Here is a 27,598-nt window from a genome sequence, read left to right as displayed (position 1 = left end):
AAGAGAAAAGTATGAATATTACAGCAGTGCTGACCACAGCATGTACGTACATGGTACCCAACCACACACACACACACACACATAGATAGCCCCCATATCACAACGGGGACCAACAGGAGCAATTCAAACTTTCACACTTTTTACCCAACCATTAGTCCCCGATCGTGGTGGAAGTCAAACAACCGGAAATGCCATCCAGTTCGATAGCTTCGCTAGCAGAGAAGGGGGGTGCGATGGGGAAGGGAGGAAACTTTCAGTCCCTTGTTGCACATGTCCACGGGCACGGTACGTACGGGAGGGATAAATAAATGACCGATGAAATCGCACACTGGGAGCACACAAATCCCTCGCCTCGGCTAGGGAACAGTTCGGCTGACGGGTAAAATATCGTACGGAAACTACGAAACTTGTTCCCCCTTTTTTCGGTGTGATCTGTGCGAAGCGTGTGCCATATTGAGATGCAGGGTTGTTTTTTCTTCTTCTTCTTGTTTTATTAATTCTGGAGCGCTTACTGGATGATAAGAGATGAGTAATTTTCCCTATGTTTTTTTCATCTTGATTTCCATCGCATCCTGTCTCATGTGTAGCAAATGATATGGATGCATTGGCAAACAAAATCGCTCTAAATCGTTCACGCTTGACGATCTTATTCTTTCGAAATAGGCAGGGCAGAGTTTTCTCATTCTAGTGCAAGTAATTTTGTGAATGAAAAACGAAGTGATACAATGATCCACCATAATTTCAAGCAGTTCGGTTGGAATAAGGTAGCGCCTAGAAGTATGCAATACACAGAACGTATTTTTTGTAACCTGAGTATGTAAGGCATTTTCATTCAACTGCCGTAAAAGCATTTCATTTTAAGGCGTTTTGTAGACATTATAGGACTGAGACTGCTAAAGCTTGAAAATATATCAGTTCTTAATCAAATAAAACGTGAGCCAGAATCGTTTATAGATCCTAAGCTTGGCGCAACTATCGATAAAAAGTGTCAGAAAAAAAGTTTTAGGGCAAAGCATAGCTTTTCTTATAAAAAGCTGGCTCAGGCTTGCCTTTTTTTATTTGTACAACGTTACCGTCCATCCGTCAGACAGTCAGCCAATCCTTGACAATAGAGGTCTCTGCTCCGTAGTGTTCATTACGAAACATCGCATTACATACATTTAGGGGCTTATGCAAGACTTAAGCCAACTGAAAAAATACGCTTGCGCGGAAAATGTGGCGAAAATACACCCATCCTGGATCTCTGGAATGTTAATGTTAAAGTTGGGACAATATAAAATCTGAAACAATCTGTGGTAAGGTGCAACAGCACTCATTTCTTTTCCAAAATACAATGGAATAAACATGGAAGAAAATTAATTTTTAACTCCCTTATCCACTAGGCAACCTGCCTTAGGCCAATGTAAAACATTCCAACTGGTAATATGGTTTAACTTGAAACATACAGTACCATACAGTAAATAAATAAGGTTCCATCTGTTAATAGTGATGGAAAGATTCTCTTTAGTGTTACGCTGATTTAAGTCTAAAATTAGACTTCTGTTTGGCGTAAACGTCCTACGCAGTTATGCCGGCAGAAACAGGCTTTCGAGTATTTTATTCAGTACCGTGCAGTCGGATCCTTGCTACGAGGGGGGGGGGGGGGGAGGGACATTCCATTTTAGGCACTAAACAACGACGGGCATGTTATTAAGCCGCTCAAGATGACGACTGTACCATCGATTCGCCCAAATTACACGTAGTCGCCTAAAGGTATGCAATGTTCATTACAAATAGTAGCTTTTTAATGAATCTCAAATAAAAACTGGGTATGGTTACAAAAAAAACAGCTAGAAAATTGTAAACTACTAATATATTTCTTTATTCATTCCTATTTCCGTGCACCATTCCAGATGGGCACTCCAATTGCTTGTTTATCAGTATTACATTTTCCACATTCTTTTTTCTCTCTCTCTCTCTCTCTCTCTCTCTCTCTCTCTCTCTTCCTCTCTTGCTAATAAATTCTAAAGGTGCCTTGAATTGTGGGGGAAATAGAGTATTCATCGCAACGCTCGTGTGAGTTGGGTTGAGTGCTATATGCACCTCTTGTGCACCTATGTTAAGGTACAAAACAGGTAGTTACATCGAATCTAGCCTTTCCTTTAAATATCGCACACAAACAGTCCGTAAAAGAAAAGAGAGCATGAAAACAAGGTATAAAATTCAATCTATTTTTCTTCCTAAGAGATAAAGCTATAAAAGTTAGTTCCACAACGCTAATCGGTTCCTTTTTTTCAGGAAAGTATATAGTCTTTGTAGATACAATAAACAAGTTCGAATAACGCGTTCGCTATAAAATCTTGCACAAAATTAATGTCAAATTTTCAACACCATAACGACTACAGATGATATCGACGAGGTTGGGACTTCTTAACAGTATACTACACAACATCAAAAGGAAGTGACCCAGAAGGGAACCTTCTCTACCAACACGAACGGCCTGCACTGGCAGTTGCAATTCCATTTTGGGTTTAAAAGGGATGGGAAGAAGGGAGGTGGTTTTGTTTGTCATCAGCACTTGGTGCCATCCTTGCACTACAGTCGTTTGCATGCTACAGTCTTGTACTCTACGCATTTGGTTTCCCCCCTCTTTCTACAGCCTCATTGCTTTGGCTCTACCGGTAAATAAGTTAGATAGATAGATCCTAAGCTAGCCCAAAACATCATCATCATCATCTTCCGCTTTCATGTTAACGCAATACTGTTACTCAGTTTCTGTTGCTAGACCAAACCCGTGTCTAGTGTCGGCGCTTAAAAACTACTCGCACAGCTGCTTCTTCATTGCTTCAGCGATCTGCTCTAATTAGGCTGCATTGATCATGATCTAGAATATCATGTTATGAGTACGTGTGTGTGTCTGTGTTTATGGTGTATCGTGTATCGTGCACTACAGTCTAAGTATTGCCATGCTTGCCATGCTATCTACTAACAAACGTAGAAGCACGCAACACGCATACACAAAATACATTGAATTTGGCCTACTCCTTGACTCCTCCAAGCTACCACAAGAGTAAAAGAGTGTGACTCTGACGCGTGCTTCCTACCACACGGAAAAATACTACCACACAACTACAACACATCCTAACATTCAACATCCCATTTAAGTACTAGTTCGACAGAGCAATATGCTTTTAAAATGGGGACCGTTTTGGTAAATGAAATCTTACTTTAAAGCTGCGCTATGTGTGACCCTTTTGTGCAAACTTTTCCCCATCGCCTCTGTTTGGTTTGGAAGGGTCTTCTTTGTTTTTTTTTTTTTTTTTTTTGAAGAGAGTAATGAAAACTAGAAAGCTCGTGTTCTCGCTCAAAAGCCTCCTTCTTAACACTTAATCGGTGGTTCGTTTTGGGGTTCTTTTCATTTCTTTTTTTTTTGCGTCTTCTTCCAAGCGGAAGGAAGCTGCATGTAGTACCGGACGTCTTACAGTCTTGGGGAGGTTTCTTTTGTTTCTAATTCCATAAAGTGTTCACCATCATTTGGAAGAGAAGGAAGCATTACATGCTGTTTTCGTTTGGCCGCGCTCGGCTTACGGTGGCAATTATGTTTTTGGCAAGTATGTTTTGGGTGCAGCTGATAAGCTTTTGGGAAGCCGTCTCCTATCCCCGCAATGCTGGTTTGGTAGCGCCAATTTTCCTGGTGCCTCTCCTGGGGGAGGTTGTATGTTTTTTGGAATATTAAAAATTAAATCAAACCGGACAGATTGGAGTTGTTAGGCACTTTCGGGCGAATGGTTGAGCGTCCTTGGCGAAATGGCAACGCAGCGCCGGCGGGAAAGGTGTGCAACAGTTTGTATTGATTTAATACTTGCTGGTATGGTGGTATGTCCCTACCAACCAACCAACCAACTAACAGGGCACCATTCTCCCGGCGCTGGAAATTGAAACGGAAGCGGAAGCGGCAACAAACCCCCGGCCAGCATTCACATCACCAGACAGTCGTCACATTCGCCCTGTGCATCGTCCTCGCAGTCACAAAACCCGCAGTCGCCGCCCTGGCCCGTCTCCTCGTACCCGCAGCAGGTGCAGCATTCCTCTTCCGCCTGTTCGATTGTCACTTCCTGCGTGGAGAGCTAAAAATGGAAGGCGAGATTTAAACATAGAGACACAGCCCAACCTCCCAGCTGATGCAGTAAGCCGCTAGTAAGCGCTCCTCCCTTACCGGTTCGTTGCTGATTACACCCTCCACGTTGGCCGACGCGCTGGACGACGCGCCCGGGAACAGCATCTCGGGCGGAAACAGATACGTATCGTAGTAGTAATGGCTGTGCGTGACCTTGATGTGTTGCTTCAGCTTCTCCTGCGACTCGATCGGCATATCACAGAGCGGACACTTGAAGCTCAGCACCGCCACACCACGGTCCGGTTCCATCCTGCTCACACACACACACACACGGACGCACAAGGGCTCCACACAGTAACCGAAACACTCGTTTTTTTTTTCTCTCTCGTGTGCTACTGGTTTTAGGTCCGGCCTAAAACAGCACCATACGCTCGTTCGGTCGCAGCGGGGGACGTCTTTCGTCGTATGCGATTTGCATGGCGATTAGCGCGGGGTGATGGGATGCTATGGGATGATGGGACCTGCCGCCAGATTAACAGACTGCTTTCCTTCCTTCTCAGTCTCAAATTCCTGTGGATCGATCGTGTAGATTGTGTATGCGGTTCCCTTTTCTTTTCGGCGCGGCAAAGGACTTGCAATACAAAACTTGGCTTAAAAATATGTTAACATCGTATCGACTGTGCGGTGTGCTGCGCCTGAAGGTAGACAATCTGTGTCGGAGGCTGCTGACAGTACGCGTACCGTGCAGTGTGCGCCTGCCAGTAGGCATTGCCGTTGGATGCGTGTGAGTGTGTGTTAGTTGAGAACTGACAGCGGTAGTACTTACGCTCACTCATAGAGGGAGCTAACGAAAACGCACAAAGGGCGATGTTTCTTTTAAACATATTTTCAACGGACTTTTTCGAGGGCTTAAAATATGGTTGGTTGGAGAATAATTGAGTGTAATTAAAAATCATACCCCGATGGCCTAATTTAACGTCTTAACGTTTCTAAAGGATCGTTTTTAAATATTTGTAATTTTTTTGAAAAAATATTTGTATCATTACAACAATTATCAAGCAAAATGAAAAAAGAAACAAAGTTTGATTCGTTCTACAAAAAAAAATGTTTTTGATGTGGTGGTCAAATGGACAGTTATTATATAAATACATGTATTTACACTTAAAAATTATCGTAAAAATCGTATTTGATTTTCGCAAAAAATGTCCCAAAAAATCAGCGATTGGCGTAAACTCCAAAAGAGTAGCGCTAACCGATCCAGGTCCTTCTTAAGCGCTCTTCTTCAACACGTTTGCTTCCAATTTCCATTAAGTTATGCTCCACTCTGGTCATCGAGCTGGTATGTTTTAAAAATGTTAGACTAATCGTATACAAACAACCTCCATTTATGTTATTATCCTAACGTTACTGTCCAATTATAGTACTTCAAGATGGTTGACGCAAGCTTATACGTTGCTTATCAGGCAACACCTATGACGGTTAGTGTCGGAAGTTGGCAAACGAACCCCATTCACCATGAAGTTATCTGCACATTTGGCAGACGTTAAGATAACTGTACGAGAGTGTTTAAGTTTTACCATCGTCGTCTGTAATGCACTATCTGTTCTCCAAATGCCGAAAACGTGTTATTCAAGTTCTAGAGGCGCTAAAACGGCTTCTTAGGGGGGATGGGACACAATCACACACAACGTCTACCAAACGCTTCCGGTTAGCAATCCGATAAAGTAATCAACTGATAAACGATAATGCTTATACGGCAATACGAGCGTACGGCCATAAACATACAATGAGTAATGAAATATTGCACTTTCAGTGTCATCAGCTTAGCTCCGGAACCACTCCCCGTGATGATTCCCTTTGAGTGAAAAGTAAAAACAGTTGCTACAAAATGTAAAATTTATCTTATTTCTACTTTTGTGCGAGTAGCACACACGCTCGTACATAAGTTCGTTTATCATTTATCATATAAGCTCACGAAAAATGCTGAACACAAACGGGTAGGAAGGCTCAGCTTGGCTAGCAATTGGTATTAAACTCTCTATTCTAACGTTAAATTGTACACATAATAAAACAAAACAACGCTCTACCATCCCTTTAGCCTATATTAAGAAAGAGGGAAACCCTAGCTAGAGGAGATATTTTGTGGCACACGTGGATTACAGTTAAGAGGCGAAACTCTCCTCACACCTGAGCAGAGGATCAATACACACGCTCGAGTCCCTATCTCATATGCTCGGTGAGAAATGGAAAACTCGATAATTTGTTATCCTAAGTTCAGCTCAATATGATACACTAAAATAGCCCCCGCTAGGCTAATCTGCTCACGTTGGTAGTTGTTGTTGTTAGTATTGTTTAGAGAGGCTTTGGCTCCTGCGGAGTTCTTTCGCCTCTTATTCTCACGTGGGTAGTATGACACTGGACATTCTATTTTGCTGCACTTTTACACTTTAGCAGCAATAGAACACGCAGTAGGCCTTAGCACCACACACGCATCGTTCCATCTACCTCTCTCTCTCTCACACACACACACACATACAGACTAACTCTCTCTTACACACATACAGAGCTATGAGTTAGAAACGGACGGGTGTAACGATTGCACTAGTTTCGCTCCATTCTCTCTCTCTCTCCTTCGAGTAGTAACCAGGCCTTAGGCTCACATTATGGAGCAGTCGAACGAGCAGCAGTCGCCACAGTCGGCGCACCCGATACAATCGCCACAGCCGAAACAGTCCCCACAGTCACCGCAGCCCAGCAGTCCGCCGCAACCACAGCAGGTGCCGCAGCCGCAGTCGCACAGATCGCCAAAGCCGCACAGATCATCGCCACCGTCCTCGCCGCAGCAGCAGCAACAACAACCATCTGGATCGGCATCACCAGCGTCCTACAAAGAGTAAGCAAAGCAACACGTCAAACTGGAACCAAACTAGCCACACAAGAAGGGATGAAAGGGTCAGTATGGATCGGGGCAGGTAGGCAACCGTACCGTAACGGTCGGTGGACTGGTGAGAACGGTCGTGGTCGTTCCAACCGTGGCGATGTCATTCAGCACCATCGGCACGAGCAGATACGTGTCGTAGTAGTACGTCGTGTGCTCCTCCTTCACGTGCTCGTCAAGGTCGGCCCGCGTCTCCAAGACAACCTCGCACAGTGGACAGCTGAAACTCATTCTCGATCTCGGGCAAACACTTATCCCCCCAATGTGTGTTTTTACGTATCTAACGCACACTGACCGTACCGCAACCGCACCGGCTAACGTTGGAATCGATTCTAAATAACCCTTGCGACCCGCATGCGGTCATCTCTGCTGGGACTGTTGTTGTTTTGGCAGCTACGGTGCAACCAATACGAGCAAGAAAATAGAAGGGGTCTCTTTCGTCGCAAAAGAAGCGCGACCAAAGCAACGCACAAACACACCAATACACCAAACGGAAGCCAGCCCCTATCGAAACAACGCTCGAGGGAGATTTCGGGGGAACGTTTTGCCGCGAATGACATCACTCATACACAATGCGAACGATGCCGGCATGCATGGGGCGTAGGGGCAGTAATAAAAAGAGAGAAATCCCCACGGCTGTGGTATTTTGATGCAGGGGTAGTAGCAACAACAAACACTGCTTCCTCCTCCTCGTTTTGTGGTGACGTTCGCCATACGTCAGAGGCTTGGGAAATAATAACATTCAGCAAAATTCAACGCTGAATTCGCCGTGAATTTTGTTCTCCCCGGATGAGCCATACAACATGCCTGCCATCGACTATTTTTGTCTCTTTTTTTTCTATCGCTATTCCTTGGAATGGTTATTGGGCTGATGAAGGTTCAGAATCAATCACTGGACCGTGATGGTACAAGAATCAGTTGTTTGAATAACATGAAGTCGAAATCCGATCCAGTAGCGGCATGAGTTTGGGTTCGGAACCGAACTCAACCGTTACGCGTTGGGTCCGAGGAAATTTCCAGTGCAGGTGTTTGATTCGAAATCATTTCCAGAATTCGGGTTCGGGATTAGCCAATAAAGGTTCTTGTTCAGCATGAGATATGGATCAGTTTAAGGACAGGGATGAGTAAAGCATTTCTCTGAATAGACTAGGATTAAAATCAGTTCCAGTAAGCGTACTGAAACGATTGCCGAGTTAGTTTGGGTTCGGAATCAGTCCCAGAACCTAGTGGGTTTCATCATTAGTCCCAAGATCTGATCAAGATCCAAGATCCCAAGATCAAGATCCAAGAGATAAATTTAAGGTTCGTTATGGGTTCCGGTCTAGTTCCTGGAGCAGAAGAGGTTATGTATTGATTAAATACATTAGACATGATATGTCAATCATGTTAAGAACCCTTTCTGATTCTACGAGATTACGAGACCAATGCCAGAACTGGCTAGGAACTGTTACGGGTGAAAGGGTTACGATCGGGTTAAGTTCAGACTTCGTCGCAGAATCTGAATAGTTATTTGTAAATCAATTGCTAAACCTTTCAGGATTCGGAATAAATTGTAAGACCGCTATGGATTCGGGATCAGTACCAAGACCGGTATAGGGTCTAGTTCGCTTTCAGAACCTTTATGGTGTTAGCATCAATTCGGACAGCAGTATAGATTCGGGTACTAACCCCAGTGCTAGAACTAGTATCAGGAATTGTTCAAAAACCGGTATGGACTAAAGATCAGTTCTACAGCCAAACTAACACATTTTGGAATGAGATTACGTGTTCATGAACTCACAGCATATTGATTTGCGTTGCGCTATAACTCGGTCAGGTTAACTGGTGTCTACTGGTGGTCGTAAAACAATTCTATCTATAGCTCTGTTAATACTCTCTGAATCGGTACATTGACCAATCACATTATCAGTTTTAAAGTTCCGATCATATCATGAAGGTTCGAAATGACTTCTCTTAGTGCGACTAGACACAGGTCAATGGTCCCTGGCTAGCAAATCAACATCAGTCTCGCTTATCACTGTTTACGCGACTCACGTTTCAAAAGGACTTCGTCTCTTACGACCGTTAAGTAATATGTCGTCATATCACGACCTGAACCCGAAAGATAACGTACTGTGACTATACCGATAAGATATCATCCAGATAGTTAGTTTGGTCCACACGTCTGGCACTTTATGACGTCCCACCAGGTAGGGGCGGATTAAGCAGTACGCAAACTAAGCGGCCGCGTGGGGCCCCGACGTCTCGAAGGGGCCCCCCGCTCACAAGTAAATTTGCTTCCTCAAACTTTCTCTGGTTTAGACTTCCTCTTCTCACAACTTCTCACTCGACTCTTCAGCAAAGCCTATATCCGTATGACCGCTTAGGGCCTCCCCTCGTGTTAATCCGCCACTGCCACAAGGACGACTTACCTCCATCTGTGGAATGTATTCATCCGTCGGTCCGCCCATCCGTCCCAGCTCTCCCACGTTCAGCTCCTGCATGTCCGGCACGGCCACGTCCGCCTCTACCGGCTCCTCCAGCGGCGTGGTAAACAGGTCCGGCGTCTCCCCAGCATCCGGTACGTCCTCGGGGACCGCGGGTTCTTCCTCGCCCTCGGGCAGATAGTCCATCACACCGGCCACCATCGCCATCTCGGCGGCCGAAACCTCCACATCGGTAACCTTATCCACGGCGCGTGCCATTTTCTGCTCCATCCTTTCCATCTTGTCCATCGTTTCCTCCCCGACCAGCTCCGTCATCATCTGGCCAGCACTGTTCGTCATAGCCTCGCCGAATGCCGGGTTAATGTGGCCTCCTTCCGTGTAAATGCCCTCCGTAAAAGCCGTCACGCCCAGCTGACCGACCGGGGTTGCCGTGAGCCCATCGACAGCGCCGCGTGCCATCGATGATTCTCCACCGGCCACTGCACCGACGGCTCCAGCACTATTTCCCAGCGCGTATTGGCTGAGAGACGGGGCCAGCGAACCTAAGCTTGCGAGCGATTCCGGCCGTACGTCGTCAACCACAGCATCGGCCAGTCCCGATCTTGGACGGGAATAGGAGCTACTGACTGGCACACGCGACATTGTATATCCCCTTCTAGACCGAACCAGGCACCGACACCGAAAACCCACCGTTCACCGTGGTGGCGCAACGCAAACTACATAATGAAAAGATGCTTCCCATTCCGCGAGATCAACCATTTTCAAACGAAATTGGTACCGGTTTGACCATAAAGTTAACTTATCGTGCGTAAAAGATAACTAACGAAGGGAATAAAATGATACGAGGCTACTACTATTATTTTCAGGCCACGCGGCTACTATGTGGTGGGGTGTAGGCGCTAATCCGCCAAATTTCATGATAAAGGTAATCTACGACGGCATCGATCCGCTTCATGGAACGGGGTTATTTAAACATGTTCTTCAGATTCCTTCGGTGCCCGGTGTTCCCTGTAAACAGACTAAAAAAATACGTTACACGCTTGTAATCTCCCCCTTTGCCTCTGTACGCAAACAAGCCTTTACTTACACAATTTGTCATCATGTTCGATTGCACTGATTAGATGTGATCAGATAAGAGTTGTCGCTAACATTGATTGCGTACGCATGTTTGTTATACATAGTTTTCTTCATATACTTTAATAGTTTTTGTTCACCGACCTTCGCAAAATCACATTCGTACAGCTTCATTTACCGTTTAACAATTAAATCTCTTCCTTTTCCCGCGCGTGTCGTCCCTCCGAGTCTAATAAATTAGCAAGAAAACTAAATCACTACATGATGAGAAAGAGCCAGCGAAAAGAAGCGAGAGAGAATGAGCGAGAAAGGCGATTTTCTTAAATACTAAACACGAAAACCGTTCACATGTTTCGGTTAAAGAAAAGCAGTGAGTGAAAGGGTGTTTTTTTTTTGTCTGCCGAGGAAATGTTTGCTTTTATACACAATTTTAAGCCACGAGAGTTGTTAGAAGCAGTTGTCACCATCACGAATTATGAGTTTAATCTACTTACACAATCGACAATGCCCTTCTTCACCATACTGACACCATCGATTGTACACAAAAAAAAAAGCGTCTATCAAGTATACGCCGGTGTTGGCATCAATTTTGTAACAGTGTGGGAAAGGGAAAAGAGTACACGCGGCTGGCTTATTGCCGATGTCCGCAATTCTGAGAATTTCATCGCCCACCAAACATATCTTATCGGTGCGTATGCTTAGCAACTAATTCTTATACCACACTGATCTTCTTCGCCGCGGGAGCGGGGAGACTGGACTGGACTGGAGCCGTGGAAGCATTATCGTACAGTGCCGGCTCTCTGCCGCCAACGTTCTCTTATTCGTTTGATTCCCCGTGGGACAGCAGATTCGATGATCTCTCGCTCTCGCTCTTCTCTGCCTCTTTTAACTTACCCACTATTTTCCTAAGACTATTTTTCCACTAATTAGTTCGACATATTTTCTTCCGAGAATTCCCTTTAACATTGTTCACCCATTCGGTTAAAGAAGTGGTTAGAAACCGTTGCAAATAATCTATTCCGAACGCCGAGTGGACTGTTTAAGCAGAAACAGAAACGGAGCATTACTTGTGTTTTATAATAATTCCTAATACTTTCTACTACGCCATACGCGGACACGTTTGGAAACGTTTTTCCTCTCCTATTTTTTTTTTTAATCTTTCTCTCCCAACATGAAATTAGGGCTTTGTGTTTCTTCTCCGTTACACACGACACGTTTGATTGAGTTTAGTATTTGTTGTTCTGCTTGTTTTTTTTTTTTCATTAGTCCACCATCATGTGGAGAGGAAATTGAATGTAAAACTAACAAACTATAACCACGCACCGTTGCTGTGCCCATTTTCGGGCTTAGAATGAGCATTTTAGCAAGCCAAACAATACATCGCACAGAAGAAACGAGAACGAGAAGCAGAGCACAAACAAAACTGAAGTAACAACACATTAAGCACATGCGGTGATATTTTTTTTTATGTTAGGTGTGTGTGTGAGAGCGGTGCACATGAAATCACTGTTTTAACCCTAAACGCCTGCGGACGTCCTTTATCTTTTTATCATGCCTTGGCCTTCGTTTTTGCCCTGTTTTGTTTTGTCTAGTTGTGACAATTCCTTTCATCGTGAAGATTGAGATCTATATGCAACGTTTTAGAGGGGGAGGGGTGGTTCTATATGTACAAAGTGGAAGTTTGTAATCGTGCCTACTACATGCTAAATGTATGGTATTTGATTAGATCGGACAATAGTGAAGTCAGCTAGAGATGGCCTTTTTTTTAAGAATAAAAAGAACAATATAAAAATATCAGCAAAGCAAAGGCAAAAGCACATGATTGTGGCTAAAAAAATTGCATCAAAAATGGAGAAAAATAAAAGGATACAACGACAAAAAAGCTTGCAAAAAAGAGTAAATGTACAAAACACATAAGCACTGCGAAGAGTCAAGTGCCAATTGATATTTAAAAAAATAACACTTTTTTCTTGCAGTGTGTACACAAATAGTACAAAAAAGAAAGCAAAAAATAGATCATATCAAAAATATTGAACGTTGTTAGACAACAATTTTGCAAATACCACTTAAATAATCGCATTTTTTCTGTTATAGTTGTTGTTGTTGTTGTTGCTTGTAACTGTCTCTTCTTCTCTCGCCTCACGCATGTAAACACTTCCGAAAACGGAAGCAAACAAATAAACTGCTAGCTCTTTCCCTCTTTCTCTCTTGTTCTCTCTATTTGAAACTATCGATAAATGATCTCCCCTAATAACTTAGATTGTTTGCTTGTATGAAATTAATCGCGGTTAACGTGTGTGTGTGAGTAGTGTGAGTCGCGCTTTGAACCGAAATCAAAATCGGATGGACTTGAACTCTGCCTGACTTCCAAAACTTAATCAGGCTTTCCTTCTATCTAGTGTATTTATGTGGTATGGATTTAGTCTAAACTTGCCCCTTACTTCCTCCAATATTTTGCCTGCAATTAAATTTCCCCTACGCACCGACTGGCAGTGTAGTGTGGAGGAGCGACAACTTCCTTTTAATTTAATCTTTTTTTTTTATTTAAACCGTCTAACTTTTGCCTGCCTTGTTGTTGTCTCCTTTTTGTTTTTGTTTTTGCTCCTCTCTGCTCACACGTCTTCCTTTACTTACTAAAAACACAGCATAAACTTATAATACGCGTGTCCGCTTTTTTCCACAAACACACACAAACACACACACACAGTTTACTCATTTGTACGGACCACTTCTGTTCCACGGCACATCGCCGAACTGCCGCACCGTGCGCTCCTGCCTCGCGCCGCCCGACGGCGTAGCAGCGCAGAAGCTGGCCGCATGTGTTTTGTGTGAATGTTAAACAACGGAATCTTTGCGAATCCTAAAAGTAAAGGTAAGTAAAGAAAGAGGTTGTATGATTGTTAAAACAAAAATATATGAGCAAAACAAAAACCAACAAACCACCACGAGGCCAAGCGCGCGCCCGTAAGCGGTGGTGACCTGGCCGCGGCGATGGGTGAAGCTCTGTGTGTGGTGGATGGGATGGAACGTGTGAGAAGCGTGATGAAGGATGAAGTCGGGCGAAAGATGGGGGAGAGCGGAGAGAATGATGAGAAAGTCGCGTGAACGGTGTGATGGGAGGCGGTTTGGCGATGATTTTTAAATGACACTTTGCACACACACGCTGCTAATTATAGAACGACGAAGACAAAACTAAGAAAAGAAAAGCGTACAAGCGAAACAATGAGGCTTCTTTATGAATCTTACTGAAGAGCGTACTGAAGTGAAAAAGAATTTTGCTTGTTTAAAAAAAAGCATAAAAAAGAAAGAAAAGGCTGACTCATGAATAGCGTGTGGCGTCTCTTTAGAGGCTCCTTTCCCAGTAACGTTAAACGCTTTTAATGCTAATCTTCCAGACGTACACTTCGATGTACTAGCCTACACTAGTTTTCCCCCCATCCTCTCATTTAACAACCATTTTCTTCCTATCACAAACAAATCGCACTCCCCCCCCCCACGGACGGATAGGAAATAGAAGGTTCCATCATTGCATGGTCGTTTGCGGAATTGCACACAGATTACGGATGAGGTCAGGGCAAAGGAAAACACGGGAGATAGAGAGAAATAATCCAGAGCACGACTGCTTGGGGTTAGAGGGCAGGCAGGCAGACAGACAGACGGAGACAGCGAGAGAGAGAGAGAGAGAGAGAGAGAGAGAGAGAGAGAGAGAGAGAGAGAGGGAGAGAGGGAGACAGAGATAGAGGCAAAAGCGACTATTTACCACATGTAGTTCTCGGTTTGGGGTGCGCGCATCACACCGACACCGCCACCGAGCCGGCGATAGTTCATGCAGCCGCACAGGCGCCACTGGTTCGTTTCCGGATCGTACACCTCGATCGTCTTCAGGTAGGCGGTACCGTCAAAGCCGCCGACGGCGTACAGCTGACCGTTCACCACCGCTAGTCCAACCTGTGTTTGGGGCAAAAGCACATTTTGGTTTTAAACAATTGCCGTGCGCCAATATTCAACTAGAAAAAAAATTGTTCGCAATCCACACTTACCCCACTGCGCCTGGACGTCATCGCGACGATCGGGCTCCACGAGTTGGTGTGCGGGTTGTACCGCTCCGCCGACGACAGCTCCATACAGTCGTCCCGCCCGCCGACGGCGTAGATGAAGTTGTTGAACACCGCGCAGCCGAGATGTTTCCTTCGCGTCGACATCGGGCTGACGGCGCACCATTTGTTCTGCCGCGGATCGTACCGCTCGACCGTGTTGAGCGGGCACTGCCCATCGGAACCGCCGATCGCGTACAGGTAGCCGCCGAGCACGGCCACCGCCACCCCGAGCCGGCGCGTCGTCATCGGCGCCACCTTGGACCATTTGTTCTCCTTCGGGTCGTACCGCTCGACGTGGTTCAGGCACTGCACCCCGTCCTGGCCGCCGACCGCGTACAGGAAGCCGTCCAGCACCGCCACCCCCACGCTGGTGCGGCAGCTCGTCGTCGGGGCGACATCGCAGGACCACTGGTTCGTTTGCGGATCGTACCGCTCGATGCTGTTCAGGTAGCTCTGCCCATCGTGGCCCCCGACCGCGTACAGCAGATCATTCAGCACGGCGACCCCGACGCCGCAGCGCCGCTTGCTCATCGGCGCCACCATCTTCCAGTCGGCCGTTTCCGGATCGAACCGCTCCACGGACGCGATCGCGTCGCCCGAGCACCAGCCACCGACCGCGAACAGCACCTCGCCGCGGCGCGTCGGCTTCCGTGGCCGGGTGCGCGGCCCCTGCATGAGCGGGCGCTCCTGCGGCAGCAGCAGATAGTTCTTCGCCTCGTCCACCAGATCGCGGCACGCTTCGTCCGACCGCACCAGCAGATCCGACCCGACCGTGCCGACCAGAAACTTGGGGCTGAGCAGCGGCATCCGGACGTGCTGCAGGACCTGCGCCAGGTGCTGGCGCCGGTCGGCCACGTTGTACTTCAACCAGGCCATTACCGCATTAAACACCTGCTCCTCCGATCGCACGTTCAGCTCGTCGCTGCAGATGATGTCCACCAGCTGGCCGACCGGCAGTAGCAGGAACTCCTCGCTCTCCATCACCTCCTGGAAGTTGTGCTGCGTGAACTTGTCCGCGATCCGGAGCAGCTCCCGGCAGGAGTGCGTATCGGCGAACGCCCGTATGCCGAGACAGTTCTCCGGGTCGAGCTGGCGCTTCAGAAACTCGCAGCAGATGTCCTGTATTTCCGCCAGCTGCAGCAGGCAGGCGGCCGGCAGCAGCGGCTGCACGTTCGACTCCTCCACCACGATGTGCGAGGTGTAGCAGAAGTCGATCAGCAGCTCCATCGCGTTCTCGTCGATGTCGCAGATCGTCACCTCGGTCTGGCGCGACTCCTCCAGCTCACCCGTAAACATCGCCCGGAAGTACGGGCTGCAGGCGGACAGGATCACGCGGTGGGCGAAGATTTTGCGCCCCTTCACGTTGATCACGACATCGCACAGCTCCCGGTGGCGGCGCAGCACGTTCAGCTCCTGCAGCGTCACCCGGGGATGCTTCTCCGATGTGTGCGATAGTCTGCTGGAAGGAGAGAGAGAGGAAAATAGACCATTAGACAGGTTTTGGGGTTGGACAAGGCCTCGCCGGCATGGCAAAGGCATCTACTACTACTAACCTCGCCGGTGACGGTGGCCGGTCCGATATGAGCACGTCACCCATTCTGTTACCCGCAAGGCGCAGCGGGGCAGAGGCCCAACCCCACACGGTATCTATCTGCAAAGAAGAAGAAAAAGAAGAAGAGACGGTATGTTTAGAATGAATTTGACCGAGATGCAATCACTTGGTACGGAATGACTGCAACCTTTTTCTTTTTGGGACTAAGGCCCGTTGCCATTAATTGCACAAAGGTTACTTGGACCATCAGAGAGGAAAAACCAAAATCGCCTCGTTATTGTGAACTGAAAATTCTTCCGTCCGCGAATGACGAAGCGCAACTAAAAACTGTAAGAACCTGTCCTCCGTGCCGTTCGATCCCGTGCGGGCCGGGGTAGCGGTAGTATTTTCTAACGTTCCTTTCCAAACAGGTTAATTCGTGCTGGTGCGCCGAAACGCCAACAGGCAAAGAACGTGGCAGCAGCAGCCGCGGTTCTAAAAACGAGTTCCCGAGATTTGTTTCCCGGCTGGTTTTTGGCCGTGCTGACGATGCGATGCAGCCGGACTCTGACCCGGTGTGGCGATAACGGTGCTCCCACTGGCTGGCTGCAGTGTTGTGGCGGGTGTAAGCCCCCGCTTGCGCGCAACCAAGGTACAGTACAGTGTGTGACACAAATAATGCGCCATCGAACGAATTGAATTTGTTTGTAAGAATATATTTGGGTTTGTTTTAGCTTTTAAAATTAATACATTGGAACACTAAGATTTGGCGTTATAAATTGCGTTACAGTTTAAAAAAACGTCCAATAATGTTTACCAATTCCAAGTTTGTCTTGGCGGAATTTTTAAAAAGTTTTATAAGTAGTATATAAGTTTTTAGCCGGTCTCATGGTACAGTCGTCCACTCGTACGACTTAACGACATGCCCGTCATGGATTCAAGCCCCAAATAGACAATGCCGCCATACGTGGGACTGACTATAGTAGGATAGTAGGGGGGGGGGATCTAAAAGTCATTGAAAGCCAACCCCACAAGTAGTACAGGCAGGCCTTGACCGTCAACGGTTGTTGAGCCAAAAAGAAGTAGTATACAAGTCTTTACACAATATTGTACAATCATTGTATCTCATCAAATCCTTCACAATCCTCCAATTTCATGCTGTAGACGATGCTGTGTACCGCACTGTACATTAGCGCAGATGCAATTTGCAAGGATTCTAGAGCAGCAGCAGCAGCACACCATCTGCTACGCGTGGAAAACAGCAAATCGCAGAAGCCGGTGCGCGATGATGGTATTGATTGTTTCTCCCAGCCAACGAAAAGGGGTGGGGGGGGGGGGATGATGGATAACATTTCAACCCGTTTTCATCGTACCCCATGCGACCCCTCCCTCGAATCCTAGGTCCAGCTAGGTCACAGAATTATTCAATTTAATTTAATTTAGAGCCGCTTCTCCGCACAACCTCGCTCTCAAACGTTCTGCTGATCCCATGTGCACACCCAATTTTCCACGCACACATACACACACACACACACAGTATGGCACGATCCTTGACCTGGTGCGCCGGGGGAAGGGATAATTTTTGCACGAATTTAAGCCGCTGGTTGCACAATTGTAGCCCCGTTTGGCATCCCACCCTCCACCCCACTAGCTTTACAAGAGAAAAAAAACACCCACCCACTCTTACCTTTGTAACTTTTATTCACACCACGGTGGCGAGCGGAAGCGGGCAGCCCTCTCTTTCTTTCTGTCACGCGCGCACACACACACACACACAAGCGTGCACTCACTCTATCTCGGGGGACCGCCCGTAAACCCTTTCCCGGCGCTTTGGCTACACCTTTTATTTTACGCGAAAAAACACACGCACAACACGGATGTGTATGTGTGTGTGTGTGTGTGGATATCGCCGTTCGGATTCTTTTGCTTCTTCTCCCACACACACACTCTTCGCTTCCTTCGCACGCACGTCTTCTCGGCCCTTACCCTTCTGCTGCTGCTGCTGCTACTGCAGCAAACCAAAAAGGGCACCGTTTCCTTTCTTCACCTTTCTTCACTGCACATCTGCCCCACAGTGGCGACCAGCGGGGGTGGTGGTAGTAGCAGGGCGGCAACACACACTGGACGATGCTGGCGGGACCATCTTTTTCCCCCAAAAGCGCAATTACGCTTCCACCTTCTTCACTCCCGAACCGCGAAACACTCTCGCAGGGGGGCTTTTCTCTTTTTTCACTGCTTTTCACGAACGCACACGCACGCACACAGCAGGAACACACTTTTGCACGCAATTGCTCACTGATGTTCCTGTTCTTGTTGGCAGGGCGGTCGTTTCGATTTCGATTGTGTCGGCTACTTTGATCTGGCGGAAGATGATCACCAAACACTCTTTTCACCTTTAACACTGCAGCAAGGTGCAGTTTTATTTTTTTCGGAAGGGTTCAGCTAGGTGAACAATTATATTTTCGTTCCCTTCCGTGTCGTACGCGAAAATGATGATGATGATGGGTTTGTTTGACAGGCGCGAGCGAGCAAAAAGGCCGAGCGCAGGCAGACGGGTAAGAGAAGTATTCAACCCGAGGTGTCGTAAACGCGTACACAGGCAAATTTTTATTGTTTTGATTATTTATCGTAAAAAGCAAAGTTTTTTGCTTCCAAATTCATCTTAATATTATGAAAATAATTTATTTTAGTTATTGATTACTTAAACTGGCTTTTTTCGTGTGTTTTTCTAAAAATCAACACCATTCCCGCATCGTTGCGTTTGACCGCGGACGTCACACCGTGCCTGATCGGCTGTTGTTTTGTCAGGGAAAGAAAAAAAAACAACAAACCGATTTCGTTCTTTGGAGAAGAAAGAAGAGAGAGTGTGTGAATATCGCTGGGTAGTGTGTTTGTGCAAACGTTCGGGGTTTTCGTAAATTCACCGTGATAGCGAGTCCGGATTGAGGGTCTCCCGAGTGTCCACACCAGTCCGCCCCACCAATGGAGGCCGTGCCGCGGATGCCGATGGTTAGCTTCGAGCTGAAAACCAGCCCGGAGCAGACCAACTTTTCCTCCCTCAAGCAGGTAGGGGAGGTGTGCAGGAGGCGATGGGGGGTTGCAAATGAATCATCGTTTTCTATGGAGGACGTCACAGAGCTCGGCTTGTCGTAAATTAAATTAGCATTTGCTGCAATGACCTCGCTCTTTCTTTATCTTCCGTCCCCAACAGTACATTGCGGAGTACTACCAGGAAGATCCGGCCTCGTACAGCAAGGAATGCTATCAGCTCGAGCAGCTCCGGGGTAATGCCGTGCGGCCGACGCGCGACGTCGACGGGACGGCCACCGTCCGCCGCTACTACTGCCAGCTCCACTCGATCCAGAACCGGTTTCTGCTCGGAGCGGTGAGTGAGGGCCAGCAGCTGCTCACCTTCCACTGGAAGGACCTGTACTCTGGCGCGACGCTCACGAAATGGAACCTCAAGTACGAGATGGCGGCCGTGCTGCATAACTTTGCCGCGCTGCACACGCAGCTCGGGGCGGCCGAGGGCCGGGCCGATCCGGAAAGCATGAAGAAGGCGTGCACCCACTTCCAGTGTGCGGCCTGGGCGTACGGGTACGTGAAGGACAACTACGCGCTGCTGCTGCAGGGCGACCTGTCGACCGAGCTGCTCATCTTCATGCAGGCGCTCTGCCTGGCCCAGGCCCAGGAGTGCATCATGGAGAAGAGCCTGTGCGACAACCGGAAGTCGGGCATCATCGCGAAGGTGACGGCACAGATCGTGAGCTACTACAATTCGGCGCTGGCGGCGCTGCTCACGCAGAGCGGGGACGATGGGCGGGTGCAGGACATTGTCGGCAGCAAGCAGTTCAAGGAGTGGCGGCGCTACGTGCGCTTTAAAATCTCCTACCTGTCCTGCATACTGCTGCTGTACCAGGGGCAGCAGTCGGAGGAGCAGCAGAAGATGGGCGAGCGGGTCGCGCTGTACCAGGCGTCGTTCGACAAGCTGGAGGAGGCGCGCAAAGAGTCGAAGGGGCTGGCGAACATTGAGCAGGTGAACGACGCGCTGCAGTTCACGATGGACGTGGTGGAGGCGAAGCGAAAGGCGGCGAAAAACGAGAACGAGTTCATCTACCACGAGGAGGTGCCGGATCTGAGCGCGATCACGGCGGTGCAGGGCGCGAATCTGGTGAACGGGATCGCGTTCAACGTGACCGACCCGGAAGCGATGGGCGAGGACATCTTCCATCGGCTGGTGCCGATGAAGGCGCACGAAAGCAGCTCGATGTACAGCGAGGAGAAGGCTACGCTGCTGCGCACGATCGGCACCAAGCTGGACGATAAGGAGGTGGAGCTGCAAACGTTCATCGATTCGCTGAACTTGGACGCGATTGAGGCGCCCCGGACGGCGGACGACAAGCGACTGCCCCAGGGGCTGGTGGATCGTTGCGCGGAGCTGCAGGCGAAACCGAACGCCATCAGCGATCTGGTGCAGTCGATGTCGACGCTGGCCGATACCTGCTCGGACGTGGAGCTAACGCTGAAGGAGATCAAGAATCTGCTCCGGCAGGATGAAATCCGCGAGGAGCAGTATCAGGCCAAGATCGGGCAGCGCTCGAACGGTGGCGCCCACATGGTCGAGCTTGGGCGCGAGCTGGCCAAGTACCAGGAGGCGCACAACAAGGCGGGCGAAAGCAACGACACGCTGCGGAAGGCGATGGGACTGCACGTGCACAATCTGAAGATACTTTCGCAGCCGCTGCCGGACATTAAGGCGCAGATCCCGGTCTGCACCGAGCAGTTCGACGAGGCGGTCTTCCAGGAGCTGAACACGATCGTGCAGAAGGTGAAGGAAATGAAGGTGCAGCGCGTCAAGCTGTACCAGGAGCTGCGGCAAAACATCACCGACGACGACATCACGTCGCAGCTGATCGCCCTCGAGGGCGGTGGGTCGGAGCAGAAGCAGAAGATGGACGAGCTGTTCCGGAAGGAGCTCGGGAAGCACGATCAGCTGGTCGGTTTTCTGGAGCAGAACATGAAGGCGCAGGGAAACATACTGAAAGCGCTGACCGAGGTGTACGCCAAGTGTGCGCCGGCACTGAAGAGCCTGTCCGATGTGAAAACGAAGCGCGATCAGTTCTTCTCCTCGCTGTCCGCCTCGTTCGACGTGTACGAGGATTTGCTGTCGAAGAGCGCCAAGGGGCTGGAGTTTTACCGCAAGCTGCAGAGCAACGTGCAGAAGCTGTACTCGCGGGTGAAGGCGGCCTGCGACGTGCAGGAGGAGGAGCGCAACCAGAAGCTAAAGTCGAGCAATGTGCTGAAACGGTCGTCGATCGATAGTAGTGGAGCGGTGGGAACGATCGGTGGTGGTGCTGGGGGCATTTCGAGCACTGGAAGCGGTGGTGGAAGCGGAGGTCCAAAGCTGAAGGACTATCTGAAGGCGGGCACCATCAGCTTGGGGTCTATAAAAGCGGCAGGTGTGGATAAGAACACGGCGACCCATTTACCGTCCGTGCGACCTGCTCCGGTTGGTTCGGAAAGTAACGCGCCGGTGGTAGGGATGGCGGGAGGCGGTACGGGAGGATACTATCAAGATTCGTACACCAATTATCATCAGCAGTATCACCAGCAACAACAGCAACAACAACAACAGCAACAGCAACAACAGCAAATGCAATATGGAGGTAATTCCAACATGTCCGTCGGAGGTACAGGGTATGATTACAGTCAGTACTCTACCCAGCACCAAACTCAGCCACAGCCATCTGCCACTGGCTCCACCGTTGCCACGGGATACGTGAATCCTGTGTACCAAAATCAAACCTCCACGAACTATTACTACAACAATCAGGCCCAGATGCCTCAGTCATCGAACACAACCGGATACGACTACGGCCAGTACGGGCAACAGCAAATGCCCCCACCGGCGCAACAGCCCTCCCCAGCTCCGTCGGCATCATCTGCTTCGTCCGACGTGACCCAACAGCAAGCCTCCTGGGGCCAGCTGAATCAACAGTTTTCTGCCATGAATCTCCAACAACCGACGGCGGATGGAAGTTACGCGAATCAAACCGCCGGCACGAGCTCCAATCAGGGCTATTCACAGGTAGCGGCTTATCAGAGCTCGGTTGGCGTTAACCAACAACAGCAACAGCAACAACAGCAATATCCAACTGTATCACAACCCAACGCCTACCCCGCACCGTACCCGACATCTTCGAACGAATCAATGACGTCCGTGTCTTCGTCTCAAGATCCTGCCGCCTACGGAAACTACGGACAAACAGTGCCCCAACAGCCGCCGTATCAGCAGCCCGCACCGCAGCAACCGTACGGCGCCGGCTCCACCACCACCCCGTACTACCAACAAGCGCCTTATCAGACGGAACAGACTGCCTCGTACGGGTCGCATCCGGGATATTCGTACAATCCGCAAACCGGTGCGTACGACTACACCAGCGGCTTCCAGTACGATTCGAACAACGCAACGGCCGGCTCGTACGCGAACCAGTACGTGTCCAATCCGCAGCTTGGCAGCAGCACCATGGCCGCCACGTACTCCGCATCCGGCCAAACAGCGGCACCAGCATCGGTCGACTCATCCGCCTCCCAGCCGTATCAGCTTTCGACTGGCGGCACACCAGCGCCCTCCGCGTACCCACAAGGACAGCCCGCGAATGCAAATTCATCCTACTACAACACAACCAGCGGTGCAGCAACCTCCGCCGGCTACTATCACCAAACCTCCTCCTACTCCACCGTACAATCGAACCAGTATTTAGCATCGCAACCCGATCCGACCGCCGTTGTGCAGCAGAGCCCACTCCCGCCAGCGGCGCACAGCGCACCGAACGACCCCACGGCCAATGTGGCGCACTATTCGCATCACACCAACTCGTACGTGGACAGTACGGGATCGCAAAACACGACAACGACCACCGCATCATCATCATCCTCCTCCACCACCCAGCAGCAGTCGGTCGTGTCGCCGCAAACGACGCAGTCGAAAAATATTGACCTCCTGTCGGGGATTGATTTTTCGCCCGCGCTAGTCCCACCGATTGCGGCACCAATTTTGCAGCCACAACCCACGGCCAGTTCCATCGTGAGTAGCGCCGCAGTCGATGGAAGTGAAGCAGCGGCCAGCGTTATTCTTACCCCAACGAAAGCTGCGGCTGTGGAGAAACCGGTTGTGGAAAAGGCGGTCGTCCCAGACCCGACTCAAACCGTTCCGACCGCTGTGCCCGCTGCGAGCTCGTCGGTGATTGGGGAGCGCAAACCAAGCCTGGACAATCTATCGCTCTGCTCCGATCTGAGCTCCAGCTTCGACTGGGAAAGTGCCTCGGTGTGTGGTGCGACCGCTACGGTGTCCGGTGCCGCCGCCAACCCAGCGGACAATGTGTTTCTACGCCCCACCAAACCGGACCCGTTCGAGGACGGGGCGACTCTCAAGTGGTTCCACAAGGAGGTGGAGCGGTTGGAGAAGTTTGTCGAAACGAGCGGCGTGAAAACGCTGAACGGCACGACCCCGCTGGATAGCAAGTGGAAAGAGCTGCAGGATTTGCTGGTGAGTTTGGGGTCTAGTGATGGATAAAGTTGGCAAAAATTCGGAGTCGACTCCGATTCGACTCCGATATTTGCGGAACCGACTTCGGAAAGTAGGTCCGCTCAGCAGAGTCGCCCTGAGTCATCAGAAAAGGTCCAGAGCAGTCCGGAGTCATCCAAAGACGTCCCAAGTCATCTAAAGTCGTCAGGAGTCTCTCGGAATCGTTCTGAGTCATCCGGAGTCATCTGGAGTCAAAAAACACAATCAAATGAAATGTCTGATCACAAGCACATTGTACCGGACTCCGATTCTGGTCGACTCCAATCGACCCTGCACGACTCCAAATGACTCCGACTCCGCTCGAATCCGTCCGACTCCGGACGTTTCCGACTCCAAACGACTCTGCACGACTCCGGACGAATCCGGACGACTCCAGACCCCGGGCAGAACAATTGGTTTCAATTTTACCGGAGTTAGAATCAGACTAACAACAGCCCGAGTCGGATCGAAGTCGTGGGAGCGCTCCAGAGAGCTCATCACTAGTTTGGAGTTTCAGAAGTAGTGATAGGAAAAATGAAATTTTCGTCGGAATCGATTCCAACTAGCTCCAAAGTTTTCTGGAATCGATTCCGGATAGTAGGTCCGGGATCAGTTTTCTCCGGAATTGACTCAGAAATCGGCTTCGGAATCAGAATCGGTTCCGGAGTTGGAATCGGTTCCGGAATCGAAATCGGCTCCAGATTCTGAATTGGCTCGGAAATCAGAATCGGCTTTGAAATCGGAGTCGTTTTCAACATCTCCATAAGAATATCGATGAGAATCTCAGAATCAGAATATCAGAATCGATTCCAGGATCGGAATTGGCTCCGGAATTGATTCTGAATACAAAATCGGAATGGGGTAGTTCTGATTCTGAGTTCCCACCACTACTCAAAGTAATAAATATTGAGTGCAAAAGACCCGGATAATGGCTCATTTTCCCATGCCGTAGGTAAAGGAAGAGGCAAAGCGACAGGTGAGCGTGGCCCGCCTGTTTCCGGAAAAGAATCGCTCGATCGACTGCGTCCCGTACGATCACGCCCGCGTACAGCTGTCCACCGATACGGACAACTATATCAACGCGGTTTACGTAAAGGTGAGTTCGTTTGTTTCGTTTGAAGATCGCAAAAAAAACAAGGAAAAGCTTATGTGGCAACGGTGATCATGAAAATTCTACTTGATAGCAATGGAAGTGGAAAGAAGTCTTGATTTGAAACAACAACCAAAAATCGATTCCTTGGACTTTGTGTTTAATTTTCCTTCCGTTCTTTTTTTCAAACTTTTCACCTTTTTTAACCAAAACCAAAAAAAAATAACTAAAAGTTTCAAAAGGATTCAAAATTGGTAAGTTTAAGTCCCCCCCCCCCCCGGCCTCGCCACTTTTGCCCTTTATTATACCTGGCTAGCTTCATTTTCCACCATACAGCTCATCCCACAACGCAAACAGAGTTAATTATTGTTTGAAGAAAAGCGGAGCTTATTTTGTAGTGTTACTATTACCATAAATTTGTTCTCCCTCTTCCCATACAGGACCTTGGGTTTGGCTGCCCTCACTTCATTCTCGCCCAAGCGCCGCTACCGAACACGGTGAACGATTTTTGGAACATGATCTGGTCCCAGAAGTCGAACGTGATCGTCTGTCTGCATACCGCCAACGAGGTAAGCTGTGTGCTTTTGGTGCATTTTAGCACAAAATTAAGCAACTATAAAACGCTCTCTCCGTCCTTTCCTCCACCTTCTCTAAAGCTGCTGGATCCCTTCTGGCCCACGGAAGTCGGCAAAGAGCTTAGCTACGGTGACGTATCGGTAACGCTGATGAAGCAGTTCGACCTAACGCACTGCACCGAGCGTACGCTGCGCATCAGCATGCTCGGCTCGGACTACTCCCTGACCGTGGCACTGTTGCAGCCGAAGCTGTGGCCGAAAAACTCGCCCGAACAGATACTGGGCGTGGCGCAGAACCTGATCGACTCGTACCGCCAGTACAACCAAGAGCAGAAGCTACCACCGCAGCTGCGTCCGCTCGTGCTGAACTGCCTGAACGGGACCGATCGGTCGAGCCTGGTGACGGTGGCGATCGTCACCATACTGGCGACCCAAACCAGGAAACCGCTGCTGATAAGTATGTGAAAACAAAACCTAGAGAGGCACAATTTCATGATATATTAACACACTTTTCCTGTCGGCAATTTTTGTTTTGCAGATGTAATCGACATTTGGTACCGGATCTGCTGCCAGCGGAAGGGTGCACTGCGCGATCCGAACTTGATACAGCTGTCCTATCAGATCGTGCTTAATAACGGGCATGGCATACTGAACAAACGTAAGCGCCGTGCAGCTTTGAGCGATTGTTTCTGTTTTTTCAATTGTTAACGTGTTTCATCTACTCCATTTCCACTGCGACAGGTGGCATACTGACGTCGTACCAAATGAAGTCGGCCCAGGTGGCAAGCAGCACCGTCAAGGAGGAAGCCAACAACGATCCGTTTAAAGATCTCGATCCACTGTGGAAGCTGAAGTAGTGTAGCGCGCGCAATAACGGGGCAGGGATCGTTTGTGCTACCCGGCGAGATTGCTGTTTGAGCAGCTCGCTTGCTGCTGACTGCTCGAGGGAACTGGTCCAGTTCAATTCCCATGCGAGAACGGTGGGAAGGAAATTCTCTGTTATTCATTGCATGGACCGCTTGAAAGCGCATCTTTTGCACCGACGCTATTTAATCATACTCTTTGCATTGCAGCAATTATTCCATTTTTATTCAAACGTCTACACAATTCTATTTCGACTATTATTCCAAATTGTTGACCATTTATTGGGGTATATAATGTATAATGTAAACGTATATTTATTTATATTGCTGGGCAGCGGAATGAGGAGCAATAATATGTTGGATGAACAGCACACCACCACCGCTTGGTTGGAAGGGAGTTGTATTTAAGCATAATAGACGCAATTTTATTTTCGTTAAAAGAAAGACACAGGGAGAGAGAGCGAAGAGAAGAACAAAGCGTAAAAAAACGAGGCAGAAGCCTAGGTTTCTTCGTTTGGCAATAAACTATATCTATTATTTCTATCGTAAAAGGACATCAACGCCTCTGCTACCCACGGTTACGCTTGTCTCTGAGAAAGAAAAGAAAAAACACGGTTTTAAAAAATCATAAAACTCTCCTCACCCCTTTCTCTTTTATGTGGATAGAAGAATAGATGGAACAACGAACAAAAAAACACAACACTTACCCAGGACACTGGGTCCGGTTGGATGACGGGATGTTGTTGGTGGTGGACCGTTCACAAATCAGCTACCCCTTAACAACAAGGCCGTTCATTCATCATCAGCGTCGACGCGATTCAGGTCACTTCAGGATCACTCTGCCCCCTTTAACCTGCTGATGCCGCCCGGATGAATATGCATGTTTGCCGGAAGGGTGGCAGAGCATAAATTATCGCCATTGTAGGAAGAACAACATAGCAATCACTACCCGAAATGCGTTCAAGGATGCATTCGATTTAGGGTTTTTTTTTGTGTTTCGCTTCTTGCTATTGTTTTTAGAGGATTTTTACCGAACGGGAAAAGGGGTTTGAATTGCTAGTAGAAAAAAATATTAAGCTTAAAAGGACATTTATCGTAAAGAATTATACTAAGATTATTAAATTCATTGCCATCTGAACTTAATGTGTAAGCGTGAGAGGTGCCGGTTTGTCAATAAGCGTCTCTCTTCGCAACAGGTCCTGTGGCGCAATGGATAACGCGTCTGACTACGGATCAGAAGATTCCAGGTTCGACTCCTGGCAGGATCGCACATTGAGGTTTTTTTTTTTATTTTGAATTAATTAACAAAAAATAATTTCGTTACAATATGTACAAAACACA

The 27,598-nt window shown here is 48.6% G+C and overlaps 4 protein-coding genes and 1 non-coding gene across 8 annotated transcripts; 2 read left to right on the top strand and 3 right to left on the bottom strand.

The window, feature by feature from the left end:
• Positions 1–1,946: 1,946 nt before the first annotated feature.
• Positions 1,947–5,088, bottom strand: LOC121600351. Its single transcript, XM_041928847.1, has 2 exons — positions 4,196–5,088; positions 1,947–4,106 (listed from the first exon to the last, which is right to left on the bottom strand). Exons 1-2 carry the CDS (start codon positions 4,403–4,405, stop codon positions 3,957–3,959), a joined length of 360 nt encoding a protein of 119 aa, XP_041784781.1. The 5' UTR covers positions 4,406–5,088; the 3' UTR covers positions 1,947–3,956.
• An 890-nt stretch (positions 5,089–5,978) lies between these two features.
• LOC121598698 lies at positions 5,979–11,524 on the bottom strand. The gene is made up of 3 exons (XM_041925918.1): positions 10,548–11,524; positions 9,446–10,479; positions 5,979–6,980 (listed from the first exon to the last, which is right to left on the bottom strand). Exons 2-3 carry the CDS (start codon positions 10,100–10,102, stop codon positions 6,753–6,755), a joined length of 885 nt encoding a protein of 294 aa, XP_041781852.1. The 5' UTR covers positions 10,103–10,479; positions 10,548–11,524; the 3' UTR covers positions 5,979–6,752.
• A 102-nt stretch (positions 11,525–11,626) lies between these two features.
• Positions 11,627–18,684, bottom strand: LOC121598697 (kelch-like protein diablo). 3 transcript variants are annotated; one of them, XM_041925917.1, is made up of 5 exons: positions 17,850–18,684; positions 16,185–16,282; positions 14,575–16,090; positions 14,295–14,482; positions 11,627–13,394 (listed from the first exon to the last, which is right to left on the bottom strand). In XM_041925917.1, the coding sequence occupies exons 2-5, from the start codon at positions 16,226–16,228 to the stop codon at positions 13,370–13,372; spliced, it is 1,773 nt and encodes a 590-aa protein (XP_041781851.1). In that variant the 5' UTR covers positions 16,229–16,282; positions 17,850–18,684; the 3' UTR covers positions 11,627–13,369. The 3 variants fall into 3 exon arrangements, with proteins under 3 accessions (XP_041781851.1, XP_041781850.1, XP_041781849.1); XM_041925916.1 differs by lacking the exon at positions 17,850–18,684 and adding an exon at positions 16,371–16,647 and having other exon boundaries at positions 14,575–16,087; XM_041925915.1 differs by lacking the exon at positions 17,850–18,684 and adding an exon at positions 16,371–16,629.
• Positions 18,685–18,984: 300 nt separating this feature from the next.
• LOC121599125 (tyrosine-protein phosphatase non-receptor type 23) lies at positions 18,985–26,811 on the top strand. Of its 2 annotated transcripts, XM_041926665.1 has the most exons (8): positions 18,985–19,228; positions 19,374–23,711; positions 24,682–24,825; positions 25,053–25,073; positions 25,260–25,388; positions 25,476–25,851; positions 25,933–26,052; positions 26,136–26,811. In XM_041926665.1, the coding sequence occupies exons 1-8, from the start codon at positions 19,145–19,147 to the stop codon at positions 26,249–26,251; spliced, it is 5,328 nt and encodes a 1,775-aa protein (XP_041782599.1). In that variant the 5' UTR covers positions 18,985–19,144; the 3' UTR covers positions 26,252–26,811. The 2 variants fall into 2 exon arrangements, with proteins under 2 accessions (XP_041782599.1, XP_041782600.1); XM_041926666.1 differs by lacking the exon at positions 25,053–25,073.
• A 641-nt stretch (positions 26,812–27,452) lies between these two features.
• Trnar-acg lies at positions 27,453–27,525 on the top strand. The gene has a single exon. It is a non-coding gene; the product is annotated as a tRNA-Arg (tRNA).
• Positions 27,526–27,598: the final 73 nt, after the last annotated feature.

Source organism: Anopheles merus, chromosome 3L (assembly GCF_017562075.2).
Source record: "Anopheles merus strain MAF chromosome 3L, AmerM5.1, whole genome shotgun sequence".
Lineage (NCBI taxonomy): Eukaryota > Metazoa > Arthropoda > Insecta > Diptera > Culicidae > Anopheles > Anopheles merus.
Note: the sequence above shows the minus strand (reverse complement) of the source record. Positions and strands in the feature narration are given on the sequence as shown.

Coding starts and splice junctions, on each gene's coding strand:
- LOC121598697 (XM_041925915.1), bottom strand. CDS start 16,430: ATGGTCCAAGTAACCTTTGTGCAATTAATGGCAACGGGCCTTAGTCCC. Junction 16,091..16,184: donor CGGCCACCGTCACCGGCGAG/GTTAGTAGTAGT, acceptor CTCTCCTTCCAG/CAGACTATCGCACACATCGG. Junction 13,395..14,294: donor CAAACCGAGAACTACATGTG/GTAAATAGTCGC, acceptor CTTTACTTTTAG/GATTCGCAAAGATTCCGTTG.
- LOC121598698 (XM_041925918.1), bottom strand. CDS start 10,102: ATGTCGCGTGTGCCAGTCAGTAGCTCCTATTCCCGTCCAAGATCGGGA. Junction 6,981..9,445: donor AATACATTCCACAGATGGAG/GTAAGTCGTCCT, acceptor TACTCTTTGTAG/GACGCTGGTGATGCCGATCC.
- LOC121600351 (XM_041928847.1), bottom strand. CDS start 4,405: ATGGAACCGGACCGTGGTGTGGCGGTGCTGAGCTTCAAGTGTCCGCTC. Junction 4,107..4,195: donor GTGTAATCAGCAACGAACCG/GTAAGGGAGGAG, acceptor TTCCATTTTTAG/CTCTCCACGCAGGAAGTGAC.
- LOC121599125 (XM_041926665.1), top strand. CDS start 19,145: ATGGAGGCCGTGCCGCGGATGCCGATGGTTAGCTTCGAGCTGAAAACC. Junction 23,712..24,681: donor AAGAGCTGCAGGATTTGCTG/GTGAGTTTGGGG, acceptor CCCATGCCGTAG/GTAAAGGAAGAGGCAAAGCG. Junction 24,826..25,052: donor TCAACGCGGTTTACGTAAAG/GTGAGTTCGTTT, acceptor AATAACTAAAAG/TTTCAAAAGGATTCAAAATT.